Below are 22,677 nucleotides of genomic sequence, written 5' to 3'. Positions count from 1 at the left end.
TCTGGAGGACTACTAGCTGCAGGAGGGTTTATTTTTTTCTTTTCCTTAAGTGATACACTTTGCTGTGTTACTAAGAGAGTAACACTAGTGTACTGTCTAGATGTGATACAGGGCCTATGTAGAATCTGCTTTGCTGCAGGACTTGCTGAACCTGTAGAATATTATTTGCATGTGTGCATGTATATATTTGCATAGGTAAGAGTGTCCTAGCAATGCATTAGAAGGAGATAACCTCCTGTAAACTGCGAGCTGGCAGTTCTCAGTGCAGGGCTCCCAGCTGGGTCTTCAGCCCAACACAACAGCTGTGACCTGCAGCCCTTCATTTTATTTGCAGACTCCTTTAGAAAAGAAAGAAGTTTTGGTATAGGTAAGTAAAGCAAGTTTGCTTATCTGTATGATGGAAATGGCAGACTTTGAAGGTATCTGCTTCAGTTAGTGAATAAAAAAAAATACAAATTTAATCTGCACAATACATGAAAAGTTACAATACTAACACTAAAGGTCTTGCTGGGCTGTCTGTCATGATCTCTAGGAGGCTGGAAGATTTGTTACAATACAGATTTCCCCTGCTGAAATCACAATTCTGTAATTTCTCATCAGTAATTAAAATGTATTCTTTGATTGTGCAGAGCTAACATTTGGATCTTTTGTACGCAGAATTAAGGACCCCACACTAAGCTACCACTCAAGATTCACTGCTTGCTGTTTTTAAAAACAGTACCTTGATTCAAGCTTGCAAACAGGATTGTAGTTATCTGTTACAAACCTGTGCTGCCTTGAAAATGGTCAGGATGAACCTTAATGCAAACAGCTACATTACAATACCTGGGAAAGAAAGTCATCAGAGGAAAGCATGGATTTGAGGCCTGTGATACTGGCAAGCAGAAAGCATTTCCCCTACCAAAATGACAATTCCATCTATTTAAATAGCACAAAATTACTGAGCATGAGCAGAATTTTTAAGACAATTCTGAAATCATCGACAAGAATAAATGTTCTTCCTTCATGAGAATTGTTCTCCTTTGATTAAAAAAAAAAATCTGCTAAGGCAAAGGAGCGCTGAGCAGAAGGCTTATAGATTCTGATGAAGGTAGGGCGCAGTGAGCAATGAGCTGCCCTATAAAGTAAAGGAGAAACTGGCGAGAAATAAACCTGAGTGTACAGATGGATCTGTACCATGGCAGCTACTTTAATTAAATATTAACTATACCCACTTACTGTCAGTGCTTCAAAGAACACCGCTCAATATTCCTCTCCGTGCACTAACAAGAATATTTCTCTTTGAAGCTCAATAATCAGTTATTTTCAGTGTCATCAGCTCTGTTTGGCTGTCAGCTTGGAGCGGGGAAATATAATTTCTTCTTTACTGAACTAAGAAGTGTTGTAAGGAAATGAGGCCTGTGGTCTGAGAGAGTGTGTTTTTTGGTGGTTTTGGTTTGCTTTCTTTTTAGATTTGTAGAAGACCTCTGCTCTGGTCTCTGTGAGATCATGTTATAAGTTGTACTACTTTGGTGTTCAGAAACCTTGTTGAATTAAGACAAGCTTTTGGACTTTCCCTGGTTTTGGCTTATAAACAGCCATATATATTTATATATAAATATCCCTCTTCATGTAGACGTAAAAAGTTTCCTTGTATATCTTATTGTTAATTTCTACCTTCTTCCTAAACAAAGCTTGATTTATGTCAAAAAGAAGATTAAATGTCTGGTAGGTGGTGGTGATTTTCAAGCGTAACAAATCAATGACTGCATGTTGTACCATTTGTTGAGTATCAATGTTTATTTTTTGTTACTAATTGACGAGAAAAGAACTTCAATACACATTTTAGCTGTTTATTTTGTCAATTATCAAATTTTATTTCTTCCTTCTTTATGAAATGAAGAAAACTGGGCTTTTTTGCTTATCTTAAGTCACTTTCCTCTGTGATTGATAGATTGTTTTTGTAAATATAACCTACTTATGCACAGGACTTGTGTTATCTCTTAATATAAATATACTGAAATACCCTCCATCTTATTAATTGCCATATTAGCAGCATAGATGGAATTGAGGCATGAACAGAATAAGGCAAAAGTCAGCATTGAACTGTACTGTTTCAGTTGCTGTATTCTGTGAATGCTTCAAAGTATCACCTGTAATCTTTCATTCAAAAAGAGAATAAATTATTAATCTTTACATCCTATATAGATTAAATATTTGCCAGTATGAATTTCTGACAATATATTGCAGATGTAGCTTTGCCTGTCTTCCTGCATTTTCATTCTTTGTTTTCTTACATGGATTTATTTCTGAACTCTGTTCCTTAATTATTCTGGATAATAATTTGTGGACTACTTCTTCCTCTTATTGCAGGTACAAGAATTCATTATGCATCTGAAATAATTACCAGCATGACATTTCTCATGCTGAGAACAGTTAAAAATCATATCTTCATGTCTTCTTCATCAGAACTTGCAACAGTATATTATGGATCAGGCTGATGAACATCCAGCAGAAAAATTAGATGGCTTAGTCTGCTTTTGGAAGAAGAAGCCAATAATATTTCTGTAACAACGTGGACACTGGGTATTGCAGTGTAGCAACAGGAGGCTCATGCTTCTCAAACTGCTAGCTCTTTTGGGTTTAATTTTAAACTTCAGGAAGCTAAGGCTTGTTGCATTTTAAGAAAACAGTGAAGTGTAACTTCACTGTGTATTGTTCTTAAGAACTAAAGACAATGAGTTTCAATTTGTTTTTTCTTTTAATTCTGTATGCGGAATATTGTCTGGCAGTCGACCTTTTGTGAATTGAATATGTAAGAAAGCATTTGTGCTGGCAGCCTGGGAAGAGGAAAGGGAAGTTAGAGGGAGAGAGACCTGGTGTTGATTTAATGTATAATGTTCAAAAGTGATGGCTGAAACATGTCTGCAGTATTGCACCTAAATTTGAACTGTGATTCATTGTAGGCATTTTGTAGACATTTCTGTGGGTTTAAAAATATGTATTAATTTCCAGTGTTAGCTAGCAATTTCATTTAAAACAGTTTGGTGTTTTTTTGGTGGTGTGGTTTGGTTGGGGTTTTTTGACTGCTAGTTTCTTGTAAGTGATCAAAACATAAACTGCTTGCTTAGCAGATATTTCTGTCTTACAAATGCAGATTTTAAGAAGCTTGTGTTGTCTTTCTTGCCAAATGAGTAGCATCTGTTATGATTCATTTGGCTTGAAGGTGTTGGGGGAAATGTTGTGGAAGCAAGCTCTTGGCTCATAGAATACTTTTCTGAATGTAGATTAGTGCCTTCATAGAGATGGTGTTTGATTTTGCACCTCTGCCTGTCACCTTCTTGGTGGAGGGAAGGAAGAAAGGGATGTGGGGGATTTTTGGTGTTTTTTTCATTTGTTGTTGCTGTTTTTGTCAGGGAGCAGATGGTGTTTTAATGACTTGTAACTTGCTATAGCTGACCACCTGCAATCTGCACAGCGTGTTCTGCAGCAGGGCAGCCCAGACAGGGGAAATTGTGGAGGAACAAAAAATAATTGCTAAACAAGTTTCATGTGAAGCCTTAGAAAAGGACCTGAGTGAAGGCAGATGTGCATATGTTATCAGGGTTTTAACTTTCAGTCTGAAAACTCTTACTGAATCCTCACTCCCTTCTGCAGTATCAAGAGTCCTAAGAGTTGAGTGGTGAGGGAGAAGAAATGATGAGGCTTTTTTATTACCACTCACAGGTATAATAGGTACAATTTTACAACTCTGCTTAGCATCTGTCCTCTTTTTGTGGCACAATGCTGCTGTTGACATCAGTACTGAACAAAAGCCCACTTAAGCTCTGGCAGCCTTAGTTCCGTCCTGTTGCAGGGTCATGTTTGCTTGAAATTTTTTCTGTGATTTAATAAAAAAACCAAAACATTTATCTCCATATTTGTCTTGCTTTGGTCCTCTTTTAGGTGATGGTCCTGTGTCATTAACTGTTTTGGTTATAATTGTCTGACTCTTCTCAACATCTTTTCTCCATCCCAGCTTTATTCCGTGTCCATAAAAGTTACATCTTTAGCCTCATGCACCTCTCTCCATTCATTTAAACATATAGCAGCATATTGATTTTTTTCTTCTTTGCAGCTGTCCTGCCTGTCTTAGCAATTCAGAAATCTGTGTTCTTGTGCTTTACTTTACTTTCTCTGGAGAAAAAATATAGGTGTTCACTGATGGAAGCTTGCATGATGCATGAATAGTTTGCAGTTGTGACATTTTAAATGTCTCTACTTGAATCCCATGCATGATGGACTTTGCTGCTTACCTTGCAAAAATCATGCTATTGTAACAGTGTGGGAGAAGCTGCAGTTCAGGTGCCTATGTCAATGTCTCCTCCCGGCTCAAACAAATTACTGCAAGAGTAAGCTATAAGGCAAAATTAGTAACACTCCACTCCTCCCAATTCTGAGTCCAGGAGGTTGTTATCAGCATAAGTTTATTTGCTCTGACCAGCACTTGCAGGAGCCCTCCTGCTGATACTCTGGTGGAATGCAGCGGTATCAGTCTGCTCTCCATTACAGCCTTGGACTTTGTTTCCTGAGTTAATGAGGATGACATAGGTGTCTTGGCTTCTGCTCCTCCTTCATCATCACTGTTTCTGGTGTCTCATGCATCTTCTAGTTCCCAGCAAATGTTTTGCTGGGTAGCAAAGACAGTAATTTTGATCTTCAGCAGGCTGTCCTTCCTTATAAGGAGTAGAAACGCTAGACTCCTATGGATTCTGATTTGTGAGCATTACAAAGACAAGCTGGCATGCTCGGTGTCCTGGGAGCTAGCGTTGTGTACTTTGCTTGAGATGCATAATGAGGCTGACAGCTAGGAGATGGATTTTTATCTGGGGGAGCACTGAAATTGCTGTTGAGGTGGTTCCTAAAGCTACTGACTTGCTAGTGGTGGAGTCATTTTTCTACCCACAATGAAATGGGTAGAAATCATGATGGTGGTATGGGATTTGAACAGTTTGTCCTTCAGTCTGCTTCTGACAGAAGACATAAGAGTTGTAGCAATGGGTTATAGCATACCTTGCTTTTTTAAACTCCTGCTAAAATTTTAGGAAGAGAGGAAATTGGAAATCGAAGCAGTATATATATACTTGGATTTGCGTTACTTACATTTTCCAGGAATGAGTGGTAGGTAGTTCATTCCTGTGAAGCTCATGCCATGCATGCCATGACGTGAACTCAGTTTCCAGACAAAAGTGACTGCCTGGGGCGGTTCTGCATGGAAAGTGTGTTGCTTACAGACTAGACCTATATCTTAGTGTGAAATTGAGATGTTTTCTGTGCAGGCAACAGTTTTCTGAAAGTGCCTCAACTTTAAGTAAAGTGAAAGTGCAGACAATGCAGACGTGCCCCTGCACTAGAACAGCATTTTGTAATCAGACATATGAGTTTACTATGGAAAACTTGATTTTTCTTTTGGTAATCTGAAACGAAATGTCTGAGTGTGCTCAAATCCCATACAGGGGAACAGTTTATTGTGGATCGCTGTTTTAAGGATGATCTCACCTGCATTAACATTTTTGTTTGACTGGCATTATGGTACAGTTATTTAGGCATCTGAGAAGGTTGCTTTTCAAATTAAAGCAGTTTGCATACTTTCTTACCGTGTGTGCTATGTTGTGGAAATGACCGAACTGAAGATTCTTGAAGCACCCTTAGAGTGTATTCCCTGTGTTGCAGTCCTTGGCCGCAGGTTAGGGCAGGGAGGTGAGCTCTGTGAAATACTGCCATCTACAGCACTCTCAGGGGTAGCTGAACAGCATCGAGAGAACTCCTTGGAAGTTACAAGGCATGAAGAGGATTCTGACTTTCTGCCACTTCATAAAGGACCTGTTTTCAAAATGAGGAGCTAATTTAAGCTTGTTGATATACTGGAACAGATGCCTGTTAACTAGATATATTGTGTATATTTTAAAATAAATTCTAAAAATGGGGAAGAAACAATAATTAATACCACTCTGAACTCCAGTAGTGAATGAAGTTTTACTAAAATATAATACTGGAAACAAAATTTTGATGTTAAAACTGAGTAGTAACTATGAAATGGTACTCATCTCAGATTCACTAGCAAATCAGAAATCAGTTTATCTGCTTTTCCTTCTGTTGAACAAGTAAAGTTATGAAAAGAAACATGATCATCAGAGTCACACACATCTAAATTTCATAGCAAGTAGGCATGATTTTTTTTTTTTTGTAAGAGGAAATATCTGTAATGTAGGAAAGAAGAAGTTAGAAAGAAAAAAGAGAATTCTAGCTCCTTCTGCCTGTCTAGTTGTTCTGTTAATTTCATAAAATAAAATGGCAAACATAAAAATAGCAGGTGGGGTGACATAAGTTATAAGTAGATTTCCTTGTAATTAGGCAATCTAAAAGGCAGAATGAATGAGAGAGAGAGAAGTTAAGCTCTTTGAATGGGAACCGGACTGTGCAATTAATATCTGTTGTTAAAGATAGCATGAAAAGGCAAAATCAAACTTCATAGCCCACCTAGGACATCTTTATCTTTTTTCTCTGTGGCTATTTTTCTGTTAAGCCTTCAATTTTTCCTTCATAAACCTTAAATGTTTCAGGATCTTTATGAAGATTTTTTCAGTTCTTGTTAAAATGTGATTTATTTATTTACTAAAACAGCTAACAGATCTTTGAAGGTGTCTAAGGAGACAATTGTGCTATGCTTTTTTTTTTTTTGATTGAATGCTATTCTCCAGTCCCAAAGTAGACAGACTGCTTAGCATTTTAATTGGTTTTCAAGATGAATTCAGGTTTAATGTTCAAGGCCAAAGACAGGGTTGGAAGGTTAATTATACTTATCAACATTTGGGAACAGTCAATTCTCATTGTATGTGAAGTGTTGGCATAGTGCTTTTCTCTTGGGGGGAAATTGCTTGTTATTTCATGCTGTAACTGGAACGTTTGCATGCTTATCTTGGTTATGTGGTTTTGGTGGGTGTCTCAGTTTACAGTTTGGTGCTTATAAATGGCTTTGAAATACCTAGCTGGCTATTCACTTTTAATCTGGATTTTATTAAATTAATAGCACTCCTAGAGTTACAAGCCTTAATTTCATATTGCATGTCTGTTGCAGACAATTTAGATACAAAAAAACTGAAGTTGTGAATTTCACAGACGTTTTAGGAGCTGTAAGGAAGTGTAAAATGTGCAACTGTATTAAGAACTACCGGCATATGGTATGCTTTCTCAGGTTGTGATCATCAAAAAGAGATGCTGATCCTTCTCTGAATTTTATTGAGGGCTACAAAATGAAGGAACGAAATCCTTTCTCATGCGAAAGATTGTATGCCAAGCTGGTTTTTAGATTGGAGGCTCTGCATGCTTGTTGCTGTCGTTAAAATCAGTATTACTTGGGCTTCAGCGTTACAATTTTGTAAAAACCCCAAACCAATAAATTTTCACTCTCCTACATGTTCATGATAAGATTTCTTGGACGAATCATAGTTTTTAAAAGTTAAAGACTCTAGTTGTAACTACACTGTACCTGCTGAAGTTAACTGGTTTGTGTCTGTGACAGCTGGTTTTGGATACTTACCTAGTAATGGATTGAAAGTGCTGGATACGAGGTTCCTCCAGTCGCCCCTTTTGCACTGCACATGGTTGGAAGCATCATGGCAGTTACTCTTACAGCTGCTCCTGCAGGGAACCTGAATGGGTACCTGCACTTTTCTTCCTTCTGACATCTCAGTGCAGTGCATGAAAGGGAGTGTCAGAGCAGGAGTGTGCCCCAGGAGCACCCTCTTACGCTCTGCGTAGGTTGGGACATGCATTTTTGTCCAGTTACAGCTTCTGAGCTATTGCTGCTGGCTCCATTTACTTTGTGAAGCATGGAAGTTAGTGTTTCGTTCTTTTCCTACACATTAGACTTGGAAATACACATGTAAGATGTCTTCAAGGGAATAAAATGTGTAACATTATACAGAGAGGTGTAGTTAACTGCTTTGGCAGAGATACAGGGTATTGAATTGCTTTATGCTAATATTATCTCTGTCGTTAAGCTTGTGTTATCTTGGTGTTGTGAGCAATTTTAAATATGAAAGTAAATTATAAAATGCTGTTAACTGATAATTCTTGTCAGTTTGGGGGACAATATTGGAGCATTGTAATGCTGTGAAAGACAAGGATGTAGGTTTTTTACTTAAAAAAAAATACATTCCCTCTTGGAACTATTCTTTTTTCCCTTATTTATCATCAAATAGTAATTGAATTTGTTTGAGCTTACTAGTATTGCATCCTTCCTTCCCAGCATTTGTGTCTGTCTTTTGCATTCCTGACCTATTGATGGCTCTTGCCCCTTAACTACCTCCTTTAACTAGCTGATTATTGAGGGGCTGGATAGAGGATGGTGGGGAGGCAGGATTCAAATTCCCTGTCACACAGTCCTATGGGATTGCGCAGCTGAGAGGATTGTATTCACTTTAGATCAGGTGCTCGAGCTATGTGATGGCCCACTAAACCATTTTAGGGGAAAGAGAATTCCCAGTACTTGAGTAGTCTGGGTGGAAGAACAGGAGGAGGTTCCTTGTCCATTAAATATTTGTTTAGCCTTGAAAAGAGTAATGCTTTGCTTAGGATGTAATTTTTTTCTCTCTTTGTTTTCTTCTCTGAAGCATTTCAAAGAACTTCCAAGGAAGTGTCAAGACTTTGTTTTCCTGTCCGTGCTTACCACCACTCCCTGGTTGTCAAGGAACAGAACCCTTTATCCCAACCATGACACATTCTCATTTGATTGAATCAGAAAAAATAGAATCTTCTATATTAGTCCCTGAAGCAGAACATTAAAAGTACCCTCATAATATGTAGTTCTTGCTATAAAAAGTCTTGGTGTCTCCTTGCAGTACTGGGAGCAAAAAGCATTTAGCTCTTCAGAAATGGGATAGTTTTGTGAACAAATATGTTTAATTTCTGTTCTTGAGGGCTGGCTGTAACATTTGAAGACAGTAGTTTGCTTGACTTCTGTTTTCATCTCTGTGAAAAATAACTTTTATATAGGTTGCTTGTTTGTTGCAAATAGTGTGAGCAGTGGCCTCAGTGATATTGACCTGATTTCTGAGGGCTGTGAATTGCAGATAAGTTGTCACTTGATGATGCTTGTGATTTGTCCACAGCTGTTTGTTGTGGCAGGCCAGGTGCTTCTCAATGCCCAAAGAAATGTCATAGAGGAGGTTGTAATTTGTTAAATAGAAATGGGTAGGTAAACAAGAGGTTTATTTTTAGGTCACTTGCCAAGTCTGCAATGCAATTATATTGTACAGTTCCTGTGGATCAGGCTATATTGTTAAGTATTATTGATTCATCCTATTACACCAAAAACTATGCAGGATCATATGCACAAGCTATGCACATCCAAGTTGATCAGCAGTTACTCAGTAGCTTCAGAAGACAAGCTTGGATGTTTGGTGGTAAAAGGACTAGTTCTTGTTAAGCCTGTATGAAATCAATTTGTAATATTTTTCTCCTGTATTTAAAAAACCCCCACAGAGCAACAGTGAAAAACCTCCCAAAAAACCTCCAACTTTACTCCCTAGAATCCCCCCAAAAACCTCACAAACCATAAACAAACCAATAAAAAACCAACCCTGAAAAAAAAAAACAAAAAAAAACCAAAAACTACAAAAGATCCTGAACTGTGATCAGGCAGAACAGCACTGACATCTAAAAGCGAAGATGGGTTCATCAGCTCATTTTTCTTAAGTGCTAGAGTGAAAAAAACCTAAACTTGGCATAACCAATGGAAATCTAAATTAGACTTTCTAAAGCTTTTTAATAAACCATGATGTGTAAACCAGATACTATTGCTGCCTGTTTGAACCTGCTGCACCTTTAAGTTAGGATTTCTAGGGTTTTTCCTATTGCAGTAGGTTACTCTGACCTTTTGTTCTTAAATTCTTGTACAGATATCCTGTATCTTGAACTTGTATAAACTACCTTTTAGCACTTGCCAAAAGAAATTGAAATAAAGGCCATTTATTATGTCATCAACTCTGTTTTATTATGAAGAAGAGACACTGCTGCAAAAATAAGAAAATTAAATTGAACATGAGAATAAACATAAGGTTCCTGTTTGAAATATCTGCATTTAAGCCTGCAGAAAAACCATTTTTTAGAAACCTCCCACACAACATAACTGTATTACAGCTAATACAGCTCAACTGAAACTGGTTTGTCTGCATTGTCTTCTTTCATATTTTTATTCTTGGAATTTTGATTGATTTTTCTATTTTATTTATTTCAGTTTAGAGTAGAAATTAGGACTGTAGTCACTCTCTTAACTGAGTCATTGTGAAGTGTATTCATGATGCTCATTTTAGAGGTAATCTCAGCTCTTGCTTGGCTGAAACGCCCATTGGCATACGGAAAAGTGGTTCTGTAACAGTAGGGCTTTGGGACATCTGACATTAGGGTGTCCTTTCAATAACTATGAGAATTTAAAAGAGGCCCTAAGGTGTCTTTAACCCTTGAAAACTGGTTGGGCAGTCTTTTCAGTTCTCAGAGGTAGCAAAATACACAGTGCAAAGGAAGGACTAAAAACCTAATAGAATTGCCATTAGAAAATTGGTCTTTGCACTGGCTCAGTTTTGGAGGTATATTAATCATTTAATGGAAAATCTTATGGATTCATTTAGGAAATCAGCTGTGGCAGTAAACTGTCTGCATGTTGGTGCCTGTTGTCCAAGCAAAATCACTGCAGCTTCTGAGATGCAGAAACTTTATGGTGGTTTAAGCTGATGTTTTTACTTCATTTGCAGTAGGTAACAAGCACTCACCTAATCACATATAGCTTATCTAGCAGTTGATAATTCATTGATCTGTAATAGATGATTACTTGTAATAATTTATAAATACTCTCAGGAACTTTATTCCTAATGAAGTAGATTGTATTCTTGACCTACAGATGAGACTTAAAATATTTCTGTATTGAAGATCTCATTATAACTAAAATGTTTAGATACATCATTTGATGTACTAAAGTAGACTTTTAAGATCCTCTTATTGAGACTTTTTCTGCACAATGAATTAATTCTTATATTCTCAAAATGTTTTTCATAGTCTTGTTTTTTGTTTTGGAAAGTTCCATGCAGAAGAAATCCAGGTCTACATGTTCTCGTAGGAGGGCAACTGATTCCATTTTGGCATCAGCATCAGAAGGATTTGTTCTGCCACCTATCCATCTTGTCTGTGGAAACATCTCTGCTGACTCATCTTACTTTTTCATTTCAGAAAAACCTCTAACAACAACATTGCTTTTCCTTTTCCCTTGGCTTGATTGCCTTCATTTCCTGAAGTAGTTTGCAGTTGTTGTTGGGGGAGTCTGTAGCTGTAGCACAGTGCGTGCTTACCCAGGCTGTTTTGGTTGGAATGGAGGTGAGTGAACTGGTGTCCCTCAGCTTTTTGTCACCCCTGCTGTGCCAGGCCTGCAGAAGTCCCATGACCTAGCTCAGTTTAAATTATTCACATTTTGTGAGTGTCTGTTTAAAATAATTTGCAATAGTGGGGATTCCTCTTGACAGAAGAGGGTTAGGAAGCAGCTGCACAGACAGGTCTGCAGGCAGTTCAGAAAAACCTCAGCCTCAGTGGGGTAAGAGGTGGTAAGGACTGGGAGTGGAGGACTGGTCATCTCCTAATCCTAGCAGAGTGTGTCACACTGCCTCTTCATACAGCTGCCAAAATGGGAGATGAGAAAGACCGTGTACCATGTGAGAGACTATTATTAGTAACTTTACAGATGTGGAAGAAAATCACAGGGTGGAGTTCTGAAAGGAATATGGCTTGCCTGTCTCTAACCACTTAGTTTTAGTCCATCTTTTTTTCTTCAAAATCAAGACTGTCATGGCCAATTTAACCTTGGATGGCTGTGTATGATGCCCACTTAGTGGTTTTGCTGGTTAGTACTGTAGTAAAGTAACAAATAAAAATATGTAAAAATACAATGCTAGATTTGGGGTTGTAAGGCATGAATAAATCTTCGTTGCCTACTTTACAATGAAACAAACAAAATCATCTGAATGTTTTATAAAGCTTCATAGGCTCTCTCTTAAATGAACAAAATCAGTGGTTTATTGCCTCTCTTATTTTTATGCTCCAAAGTTAGACTGAGCCCTAGGTAAAAACGGCTCATGGAGGTGAAGTGTATAATGCTGCAGGTAACTGACGCCTTTAAGTGAAGAAATAGACTTTTTTACTGTTAAGACCAACAACTCATCTGAGTCATGGGAACAGTCTTGCAGATTACTTATCATGAAGACCTGAATAATTTTGGGAGCTTTGAAGCATATTTCAATGGCAAAGGGCTCCAGAATCCTAGGAACTTGAGCTTTTAGAGAGAATGTTGGGATTTAGTACTTGTATGTGACTCTTGCCATATTTTCTGTACTCCTTAATTTTTTTCAGGACAAGTTTGTTTGTGGAACCTATTTAAGGTAATAATTATTGAAGTCGCAGTGGGTATTTAGAAGTTTGTTATGCTTCTTTGGCCTTCATTGCCATCTAACTCTCTCAAAAGATAGCTGAAGTATCTGGACTGTGCCAGGTTTTTTCCAGATGAGAGATGTTTTCAAGTCCTGTTCTTAAACATTTCGGCTTTCCTGGGTTTTTTTAGTAGTTTGGTATTTGATATTTTTTTCCCTTCTGAAAACAACAATACAGAAGCAGAGGAAACAGCTTGCTCTGCATGTGAGCTGTTTATTCAGGAAATGAGAAGGCAGGTGATGAAACTCAGGGTGGAAGGAAGTGTTTCATAAGGGTAGATTTGGTGGGTGATCACAGTGTACTTGGGGAACTTGAAGTAGTTGTTGATTCTGGTGTGTTTATATTTGTAGCAGACTTTTGAGCATTCAAATATTGCAATGCAGAATTAATGTAACTATGCAGTTTGTAATCTGTGACTTCTATATAATTACTGGTTTTCCCAAGCTTTCCTGTTTGGACTGACTTCACAGCAGTAGGAATTGAACCTAGAGATTTTCTCAGCTCTCAGATTTCTCTTCTGGAATTGCAGAATACAACCAGTTCCTAATTCTTCTGAGTTCTTGTTAGTTAAGAAGAACTGACCCTGTTGCCTCTCCTCCATTTTTACTAGTAACTTTGCTTCAGTTCCTGCTTTCTTGGAACTGATCTAAACAAACACAGGGTACTTGGCGTGCAGTGGCACTTTGTCATGTGCAAGAAGCTGGCTTGATCTGTAGCTTGATAATGAAGTGTACTTGATGTGCAGGCTTGTTAGCTGAGAAAGATGATCTGTGGCCTTGTGCTACAACCAGAAGGCTTCTCTTTCTCTGGTGCTTCTCTTTCTCTGGTATTCAGAGAGCCTCGAGGGTAAAGCATGCTACCTTTATTACCTTCTGTGCTATTGCTGCTCCCCCGCTGCACGGAGCAAAGTGAAAGTGCCTTCAGCAGTCATAGGACAGCCTGGAAGACACTTAGATTTTTTGAGAGCCATGGTTTGATCACCCTAGTTAAATTTAGGGTACAGATTTCCTTTAATCTCTTAAGACTGATCCTATATCTCTTAGGAGTTATAGGTAGCTATAACTGTTAGATCTTGATATCTAGAAAACTTGTTCTTTTTGGTTTGTTTTAGCACTTGTCAAGAGTGTTACCTTAAGCTTCCTTGTGGATATTATAGAACTGCTTACCTGGAGTTCACCTGGTTATCCTGACAGATAGCTGAACATGAGTCAGTAACATGCCCTTGCCATAAAGAAGATGCATGGTGTTCATGAATGCTTTAGATAAAGCATTGCCAGCAGGTTGAGAATAGTGATCCATCCGCTCTACTCAGCACTGTTGAGTTCACATCTGGGCTGTTGGGTACAGTTCAGGGCTCCTGAGTACAAGGGGGATGTGGATGTACCGGGGAGATCCAGTGAAGGGCTGTGAAGATGATCAAAGGCCTGGATCATCTCTTGTGCGAGGAAAGGCTGGAAGAACTGGGTCTGTTTAGCCTGGAGAAGAGAAGGCTGAGGGTGAACTCATCAATGTGTATAAATAAATACCTGAAGGGAGGGTGTAAAAGCGACAGATACAGGTTCTTTCCAGTGGTGCTCAGTGATGATACAAGAGGCAGTGGGCACAAACAGAAACACAGGGAGTTCCATCCCAGCATCAGGAACACTTTTTGACTTTGAAGGGCGACCAAGCACTGGCACAAGCTGGCCAGAGTGTTTGTGTAGTCCTCATCCTTGGAGATATTCAAAAGGTGTCTAGACATCCAGAAGGATGGATGTTTCCCAAGGGGAGCTTGGCAAACGTGACCTTCAGAGGTCTTTTTCTACCTGGAACATTCTCTGATTCTCTGTGAAATAGCATTTCTTTGGTTCTCTTGTGACTCTGCTTTCCAGCAAGGACCTAGGTGAATTTTTATCCTTCTTGACATCAATGTAAGCAACTAGTTTTCTTTTCTCCTAGTGTGCTTTGCCTTTGCTTGCTGCCACATTGATCTTTATAGTAAATGTATTGTTCTGCTTGTGTAATCTTAAAAAAAGATTACAGTATATTATCTAATTCTCATCTTGGGCAATTTAAATGCTTCTACTTCTCTTAGGCTTTAGGGAAAGAAGGCAGGCATCCAGCAGAGCTTAGGTCGGTTTGGAGGTCAGATCCCAGGAGGGCAGTTCCCCTCTGGGAAGGCTGAGTGAGGAGGCAGCAGCTGTTTCACAGGCAGCCAGTGGCAGGGCATGGCAAGGCTGGGCTTGCCTTGAGGTTTGGTGCTGGAGTGCAGGAGGGTACTGTGATACTGTGACAGGTCCCAAAACAGTACTACAGTGCACCTGCCCGGTCTAAGGAGCCTAGGTCATGGTCCTTAGGAAGAAAGCTAAAACCTGCCTATATAATACACTATGCAGGTGTTCAAGTAACTTGGTCATTGACTAAAAAGAAAATGTGTTAGATTCAGGGGTCATCTCTACCACTTGCACTTTGTGGCTGCACCTTGGCTGAAATTCAGGAATTTGTGTGGGGACAGTGGGGACGCTTGATGAAACTCTCCAGATTTAGTGAAGTGTTTGAACTGAAGCTAATTTTGTGTTGAAGAAGGGGAGGAAGAATCCTTTTGTGGACTGGATTATAATTTAATGTTATAAATTTACCGCCAGTGAGGTATTTCTGCCACAGTGTCATGGCCAAACTCTCTTCTGCCTAGAAAAAATATTATGTTTGGTCATGAGCTCTTGTTATGCTGGCAGAAAAAGGGCCTTGCATTGCCTAATAACCCCTTTATCTAGTTCAACATACCCTGCAATAAAAGCTTATGTAATCTGGCTAACAGAGAATATGTAAGTCAATGCAGAACACTGCCATACGCACTTCACTGGTCTGTACAGGACTGAACAAAAGCTTGCTACCAGAGTTTCTCTCATGGCCAAGGCACCTAAGTTGTGCTGCTTTTGATCTGTGGTTTGTGTAACTGTGTCTAAGAAAATACTGGGTGACAGCATAGTACTGAGACATCAATTTTATGGCTTTTGCAATTTTTTTTTTTAATGATGGGAGTTGTCTTTTTACCTCTTCCCAAAGGACTTTCCATGTGTGTAGATAGTTAGAAAAGATCTCATTCATGCAGAGCAGTAGCTTTCATTGATGCATATTTTTCTTTCCTTCTGTGGGAGACCTAAGGAGGATTTTCCCATTCTCAGGGTGCAATGAACTGAAAACCAAATTGTTACAAAAACTACCAATGGCTGAAGCAATTTTTTAAAACCGTGGAAGCCCAGAATGGAATGGTTTGGGTTAGAAAAGCCCTTAAAAGTGAGCTAGCTCCAATCTCCCTGCCATGGGCAGGGATATCTTCCACTTGACCAGGCTGGTCAAAGCCCCACCCAACCTGGCCTTGAACACTTCCAGGGATGGGGCACACACAGCTGCTTCGGACAGCCTGTTGCAGTGCCTGCCTCACTGCCCTCACAGTAAATAATTTCTTTCTAGTATCAAATATTAACATTGCAAAAGTGAAGTAGATTTGTCAATGACCTGGTGGACCTGCTGACCACACTTCTTTTGATGCAGCCCAGGATACATTGTTTTTCTGGGCTGCAAGCAGATGTTGTTGGGTCATGTCTAGTTTTCATCCACCAATATCCCCAATTCCTTTTCCTCAGGAAAAGGAAATTCTTAACCCATTCTCCACCCAGCCTTGGGTATTTGTGCTTGCAGGTATTTGTCCTGGGGATAGTCCCAGCTCAGGAGCAGGACCTTGCACCTGGCCTTGTTGAACTGATGTCCTGAGGTTTGCACAGACACAACCCTGAAGTGTGCCGGGATCCTCTGGATGGACCCCTTCCCTCCAGCTTGTCAGCTGCACCACACAGTTTGGTGTCATCAGCAAAAATAAGATGGACTACAAGTGTTAACAGGACAGGTTATGGTTTGTGTGATAAGAGGAAAACATTTCCCTTCTGCTTTGAATATATGGTTTTGACTTCTTCACAGTTGGAAAGAAAGAGCTTATTTTGTGGCAGGATTTGTCTGATTGGTACAGTGCTCTAAAGTAAGTAATACCTTTGTGTGTGCCTGATTGAATCCAGTGTCAATAGAGGGAAAATAGCTGACTAGCTGGCTACCATTATATAGTTATTTTCAAATAAATTCATTTTGCATGTACCCTCCTAAACACTTAAGCTTTTACGAATTAAGATTCTGAAGAAGTATTTGTTAATTAAAACCTTAAGCTGACCAAACTGCAAACACTTGTGTAACAGAGAGCAGCAAAAGCATGTCATGAACATTCCCCAAAAGCTAGAAAACCCCTTAGATCAATAAAATTATACATTTAGGGGCTGTATCTTCAAATCTGATGGTTGGATTAGATAAAGTAGAAAAGAGCTTGCTTGCTTGTGTAAGCACCCTTTATAATAACCTGGCTGCATTTACAAATAAGAAAATCCCCTTTCCCTACATTGTTTGCAAAATTGTTTCAAAGCCTTGGGGTTCAGATGGTTAGAAGCATTCTGTAACTTTCAAAATAAATCTGTTCTCCAATTTCATACTTGTTTGACTCTTTGGCAATATCCTTTTGCTGAGAGAGCCCTTTTCCTTCCTTTGTATTTATTTTGGCATATAACAGAAGCAATATTGTTCACTTTCAGCCTTCATTTTGCCAAGAAAAATAAGGCAAGCTGGCTGTCTACTCATAAACTAAACAGCTTGGGGGAAGGTAGTCCTTAACCATTTCTGCACCTGCTTTACTTTTTAAACATGAGCAGGTAGAATTTTTTCCTTCCTTTTCCCAGAAAACTTCTTTGCAGCCTTGCATGCTGGATTGAGTCTTTGGAACCACAAGTGATCATGAATGCTAAGAATTAGATCATAGGGTACCTGTCTGATGGTACTGCTCTTGAGACTAAGATAAGGAAGGCTGTGATCATGTGAGCAGATGGAGGAGCAGAATACACCAGGAGCACTGGCAATAAAAATTAAGAGTTAAAAAAAGTTAAATATAAAAATGGGTTAAAATGTTGCTGTCAGCAAAGATCATTCGTTCGGATAACTTGAGTACGGTTACAAGTTTGTGTAACTAAAAAAAGCTGGAAAACTGCTTTAAATAGCAGTGCTTGCATCTGTGTGTAATGCCACTCTATTTTTCATCCTATTTAAAAAAGTTTGGTGTTTCTGCAAATTGAATATGCATGCAGTCTGGTGTTGCTGAATTTCCTGCTAATAAGAGAACCTAAAATGGGTGTGTGGGGGAGAGACATCAAAAATCATCACCCAGGTCTGCATCTCATGTTTGGGTGTGGAGAGTAAGAGTTGCAGGGCCTGCTGCTCTGGGAAACAGAGCTTTAGGGTGAATTCCTCTTTCTGTGATAATGGGATATTTCCTTTTATTAGTGCAAATTAATAACTTGTAGTAATATCCTTTCAGATGTCTACTGTTTCTAATTTACATGAGAGCATCTAGCCATGCTTCCCAATTATGTGCCACTTCAGTTAATCACTCAAATGCTTGAGCAAGGCCCTTCTCAGTTCATTGGACTGAGTCATATAAAACTTTTAACTTTGCAATTTTGTTAGCACACAATCATTTTGTTAAACTATTTTTAATGGTTCCTTTTGTGGTTTACTGGCATATGTTATAGTAATTATCTAGAGTGTATTAATACTCTGTTTTTTCCTGAGGGAAAATTCTAACTTGCTTTAAATAATACAACCCCACAAACCAATTATAATAAAACATGGAAAGAAGTAGAATAAATGGTTATTCTGTTTTGTGAGATTTGTTTTCATGAGTGTCTATTTCCTGAGACAGACCTTGAACCAGAAGATCCTGTGTATTCTGGTTATCTGTTTGCCTTTCTCCCATCCTCTTTGGGAGGAGGATGGGAACATTCAGGATGTTCCTCAGGTTCCCTGGAGGGACTGTGATGTGTCTTCCCACCTCACCCTTCTGTCTTCACTTAATCAGTTTTTACCAAAATTTGACATTAGCTTGATTCATAGATTAAGAACAATATGCGAACATTATAGCATGAAAAAAATTCACCATCTCTGTGCTACCCCCTGCTCTTGCACAAGTGTTGGTTTAGCAATTGAGTTTGTAATTTAGCTGCTTCCTACCCCCTCACCCCACCCAAGACAAAAGGAAAGAAGAGCTAATTCTGTGATGAAGCACTTGCTGTGGCTGGCGGGAAGGGCAGAGTGAGCGCGGCTCCGCGGAGGGTGGGAGCGCAGGGTTTTGTCCGTGCGCGGTACCGACAGCACTGTTCAACAGGTAAGCACAGCCTCCTCAGCCCCTGCTGTCCTCCTGGATGGAGGTCTTGGACACACAGAGCAATGGGCTGTAGCTGCACATCTCAGTAGGCATCCCTGATCTGCACTTCTCCTCAAACTTGCTTAACAAATCAATGGTTAAAGCACTTCTTTTCCACCAAGTTTTGCTGGATTCCAGGGTGTGTGCTTGTCTTGCTAATGACTTTAAATAAGCTGTATGTACTAAGGTTCGTTGTAGGTTTCATTCTCTTCCAAAAAAAAGTAAATAGGAAATGCCTGGAGAATGAGGCATTGCTTTCCCGCTGTGTGTGATGACCCCCAGAGGAGTGCCCGCTGTGCCACAGAAGGTGCTGGCTTGCACATATTATTTAATTTTTGTGTTTTGGTTTCACAGAGCAGTACATGGCTGTTTCTGGCATTATGCTGGGAAGCCCTCAACTCTGGCTGCTCCAGAATAGCTTTGTTTTGTACCCAAACAGATGGCGTGCACATGCCTGTGGGGGGGAGCGGTGTGCTGCTGGGAACTCTGGAACAACGGGAAATACAGGGCAAAACCTGTGGGTTTCTTTTTTTTTTTCTTTTTTTTTTTTTTTTTTTGCATGACTCTTCCTTAAGAAGTAAGTGCTTGTCTCTGTGAGTAGTTTTTTAGTTTTTGTTTTGGCCATTTTATCTGAAACTATTCTCTCTATTCCTAAGCTGATTTCTCTGAGTAAATGTTCATGTTTTGCAAGGTACTGTAAAACGCAGAGGTTGTTACCATATGAGACTATATAGCCTCTTAAAACAGAGGGAAGTGAGAGTGTAGCTCTCTACTGGATTTCAGCCCCTGGAATTAAATTATTACACTTTTCTTTTCCTCTCTAGGATCTTGAGTAGCAGGATGGAAGAACTCTGATAGAGACAGAGAACAGGTCCTTTCAACATGGAGAATGCTCCAGGTGATGGGGAGATGGATAAAAATTCAGTGAGTAACTTCAGTGTGCCTTTGTGTAATGAGATGAATGTGAATGAAGATGCTTTTGCAGGGAGAGGGTTAAATGACATGAATCTCTTCACTTTGATTTGATACTTTTCTGGTGAATGCATTTGGAATATTATGAATGTTATCATCACGTATCTTTTACTAGATTCTCATGGCAGGAGGGCTGAATGTCAAAAACTTTTAGATTTTGAATTTGATTTTTGGATTTTGTCTCAGAGTCCCAAAGGAAAAAGGTATTCCTCTCTGTCTAAGTGGCACTTTGCTAGTTAGTGACTCGACAATAGAACAAATAATGTAGTTCTTGGTGGAATGAGGAGCAGAAAAGATAGGAGTGATAATTATATGTTATCAGAGTAATCTGAGATGTAAGAGTTGATAATGTGTACTGATTATAAAATTTCTGAAGCAATGAAGCTCTTTCTGAGCACAATTTAAAAACAGGAAAGGCTAGTGTGTACTATTGTGCTTCATCATCATCATAAATGTTGAAATTATTTAAGAGTTTAGTTTTTCCACAAGCTGTTTCATGTATAAGCACTTTAATAGCTGAACAAGGAAATGTTTTGTAGTTTCCAAAGCACTACCTTGCAAAGGCAAAATAGGTTGTGTTTTTCTGTAACTGAGGTGAAGGTCAAATTTAACACCTCAATATTGACAAACTTTATTTGTGATACTGAACTACTACATGGAACTATTAACTTGATCAAATGGTTTATTACTGTTTTTATCTTAAGTGGTGAGTTTGGAGACAAACTGTTTTGCAGTGTGTTAAGAAAATTCTTGGTTTTTTTCTGTAATGAACAAATTCATTGGTTTGCTGCATGGCTCATGCATTTATGTCCCAGATGCAGCATGCTTATGAGTATCAACTGCCAACTGTGCAGTAGGGTATTTTAATTTTTTTTTAAATGCTGTCAGTTCAGTTGTTGTGCTCCTTGTTTCCTCAAAATATATAAAAAAGTACCAGTTTGCAAAACACTTCAAAGTAATGTAAGATGTGCTACTTTTCTTTTTGTGACATGCCTTCAGAGTAGCATGATCTTAAGAAGATACCTCAAAATGTCTCTGTTTTACCAAGACTGCTTTAGAAGAATGCTAAGTGTAAGGATAAGATTGCCTTACATCCTATGTTCTTCTGAAGTGTCATCTCAGAATAATTTTTTTAACTGATAGTGTATTGTAATAGGCTAGTCTAAGCACTTCTTATCAAAATGTCAGCCAGTGGGTTAGTTGTCTGTCTAAATTACAGTTACAATATCAAGTTTTGTGTGTTGCACTACAGGCATTGAAAACATTTTTGAAAGCTTATTTGGTAGTCTACTATACAGCCTAGTGTATATCATAGTAAAAAAAGTGGAAATTAAATAGTAAAGTTCCATACGTATTTTAAGAGAGATTGACCCAGTAGTTTTGAAGACCTTTAGTCAATGCAAATCCTGACACTTCCCAGAAATTTAAATATTTTGAAATTATGTTCAAAATTTTCCAGTATTCCAGGCTTTTAGGTGCAATCTTCGGGGTTTTTTTTAAAGTTCCATTGTCATGATAAAATTAATGAAGTTACATGTGTTGTAATATGCGTAAGGAATACTGATCAAATTTTTTCTCCACTTTTAAGTCCTTTGGGATGTTTCTAGGAGGTATCTGAAAAAAACATTTTCAGAAGTGTCAGCTTTCTAATTTGTTTTTTTGGCTGGCTTATTAAAGAGCACAAGATGAGGAGATCACAGGCCTTAATGCTGTGCTTTTTTCTTTTCCAGAATCAGTATACAGAGAAAAGTCTTATATTAAGTGCTCTTTCTGTCTAACAATTAGGTTGATACATACTGAATATAAATTTGAGGACAAAGGCTGTGACAGCTCAGCAAACTATTTTTGTAGTCTGACACCATTAAAACAGTGCAAAATAAACTGTTCTCAAACTGACAGCATCTATTTTCTCTACTTTTTTATGAAACAATAATTTAATCAAGTCTCACTTCCCCAGAACATAGAACATTACATGGAAATGTATGGTATAAACCATTCTTTTTTGAAATATTTGTTAGTAATTTTCAGTCACTTCTAATTTTTGCTAAGATATACATTTAATAAATTTGCCTGGGATATAACTTGTACAGTCAGTGTCAGTCCTTGTTACTTAATACATCAACAGACATAAAAGTACCTTTTCCTTGAAGCATTGAATTGTTTTTATTGATCAGATTTGTAGGTTGGGTCAGTGGTCCTGAATTTAATCTAACTGGATTACTTTCCATGGCTTACATGTATCAGAGACTGCCTTCAGGGAAAGTCTGTCTTCAGCAAGGTTAAATGTCAAACTTGGCTTTAGAATGTTCATTTAAACTATTAAAAATTTAGCTGTATGTTTTGATTGTAAAAACAGTGCTTTAAAAATACTTTTGTAATAAGAGATTCACACATACTAGCGTGACATATGCTTTTGCTTTCACCCTAATATTCAACAGGAAAAGGATTTTGTTTTTTAGAAGAACTTGGCAGATATAACTTAAAGTTTAGCAGCAGTTGTTATAAGCTTTATTTCTGAGAAACGAACATCTAAAAATAGTGCTCTTTTGAAGCACGTAAGCTACCTTTGTATAAAAACAATTACATCTGCTGTCTCATGTGATGCTTTATATTGCTAGATTTATATTGCTGGTTTTACTTCTAAATCTTCGTTAAAAACTTTAGTGGGAGGAGGACTAGGCTTCATGTATTTTGGTAGCAAAATCTTTAAGTAATTGTGTCTTTGTAGAAATGAAATCAATCACGTAGTGTTGAGAACCTGTCAGAGGACTTGTTCTGTAATCTGTCATCAAAGTCATCAATTATATAACGTGAAAATAAGGCTAGGCTGTGCCTCTGGGAATATGTGTATGTTTCTCTTAATTTTGTAGATTTAGAATAAGAGTTGTGGGTGGTGATGGACAGGAATGTCCTGGGAGCATTCTTTTCAGAGAAAATCC

General features: G+C 38.4%; 1 protein-coding gene across 5 annotated transcripts in view; it reads left to right on the top strand.

The window, feature by feature from the left end:
- The window catches only part of OSBPL8 (oxysterol binding protein like 8), an 83,799-nt gene that overhangs the window by 9,121 nt on the left and 52,001 nt on the right, over positions 1-22,677 (top strand). For 3 of the 5 annotated variants that reach the window (XR_010362129.1, XM_064419563.1, XM_064419562.1), the window contains exon 2: positions 19,591-19,690. Coding sequence is in view for 2 of the 5 variants with exons in the window: in XM_064419563.1 (XP_064275633.1) it covers positions 19,649-19,690 (42 nt within the window). In the remaining 3 variants the exon portion in view is untranslated. Of the gene's footprint in view, positions 1-19,588; positions 19,691-22,677 lie in introns of those variants that run through there. The other 2 variants (XM_064419569.1, XM_064419565.1) reach the window with 1 other exon arrangement.

This window comes from Passer domesticus, chromosome 5, assembly GCF_036417665.1.
Source record: "Passer domesticus isolate bPasDom1 chromosome 5, bPasDom1.hap1, whole genome shotgun sequence".
In the NCBI taxonomy this organism is placed as follows: domain Eukaryota; kingdom Metazoa; phylum Chordata; class Aves; order Passeriformes; family Passeridae; genus Passer; species Passer domesticus.
The sequence above is the reverse complement of the archived record's forward strand: the minus strand, read 5'-3'. Positions and strand labels throughout refer to the sequence as shown.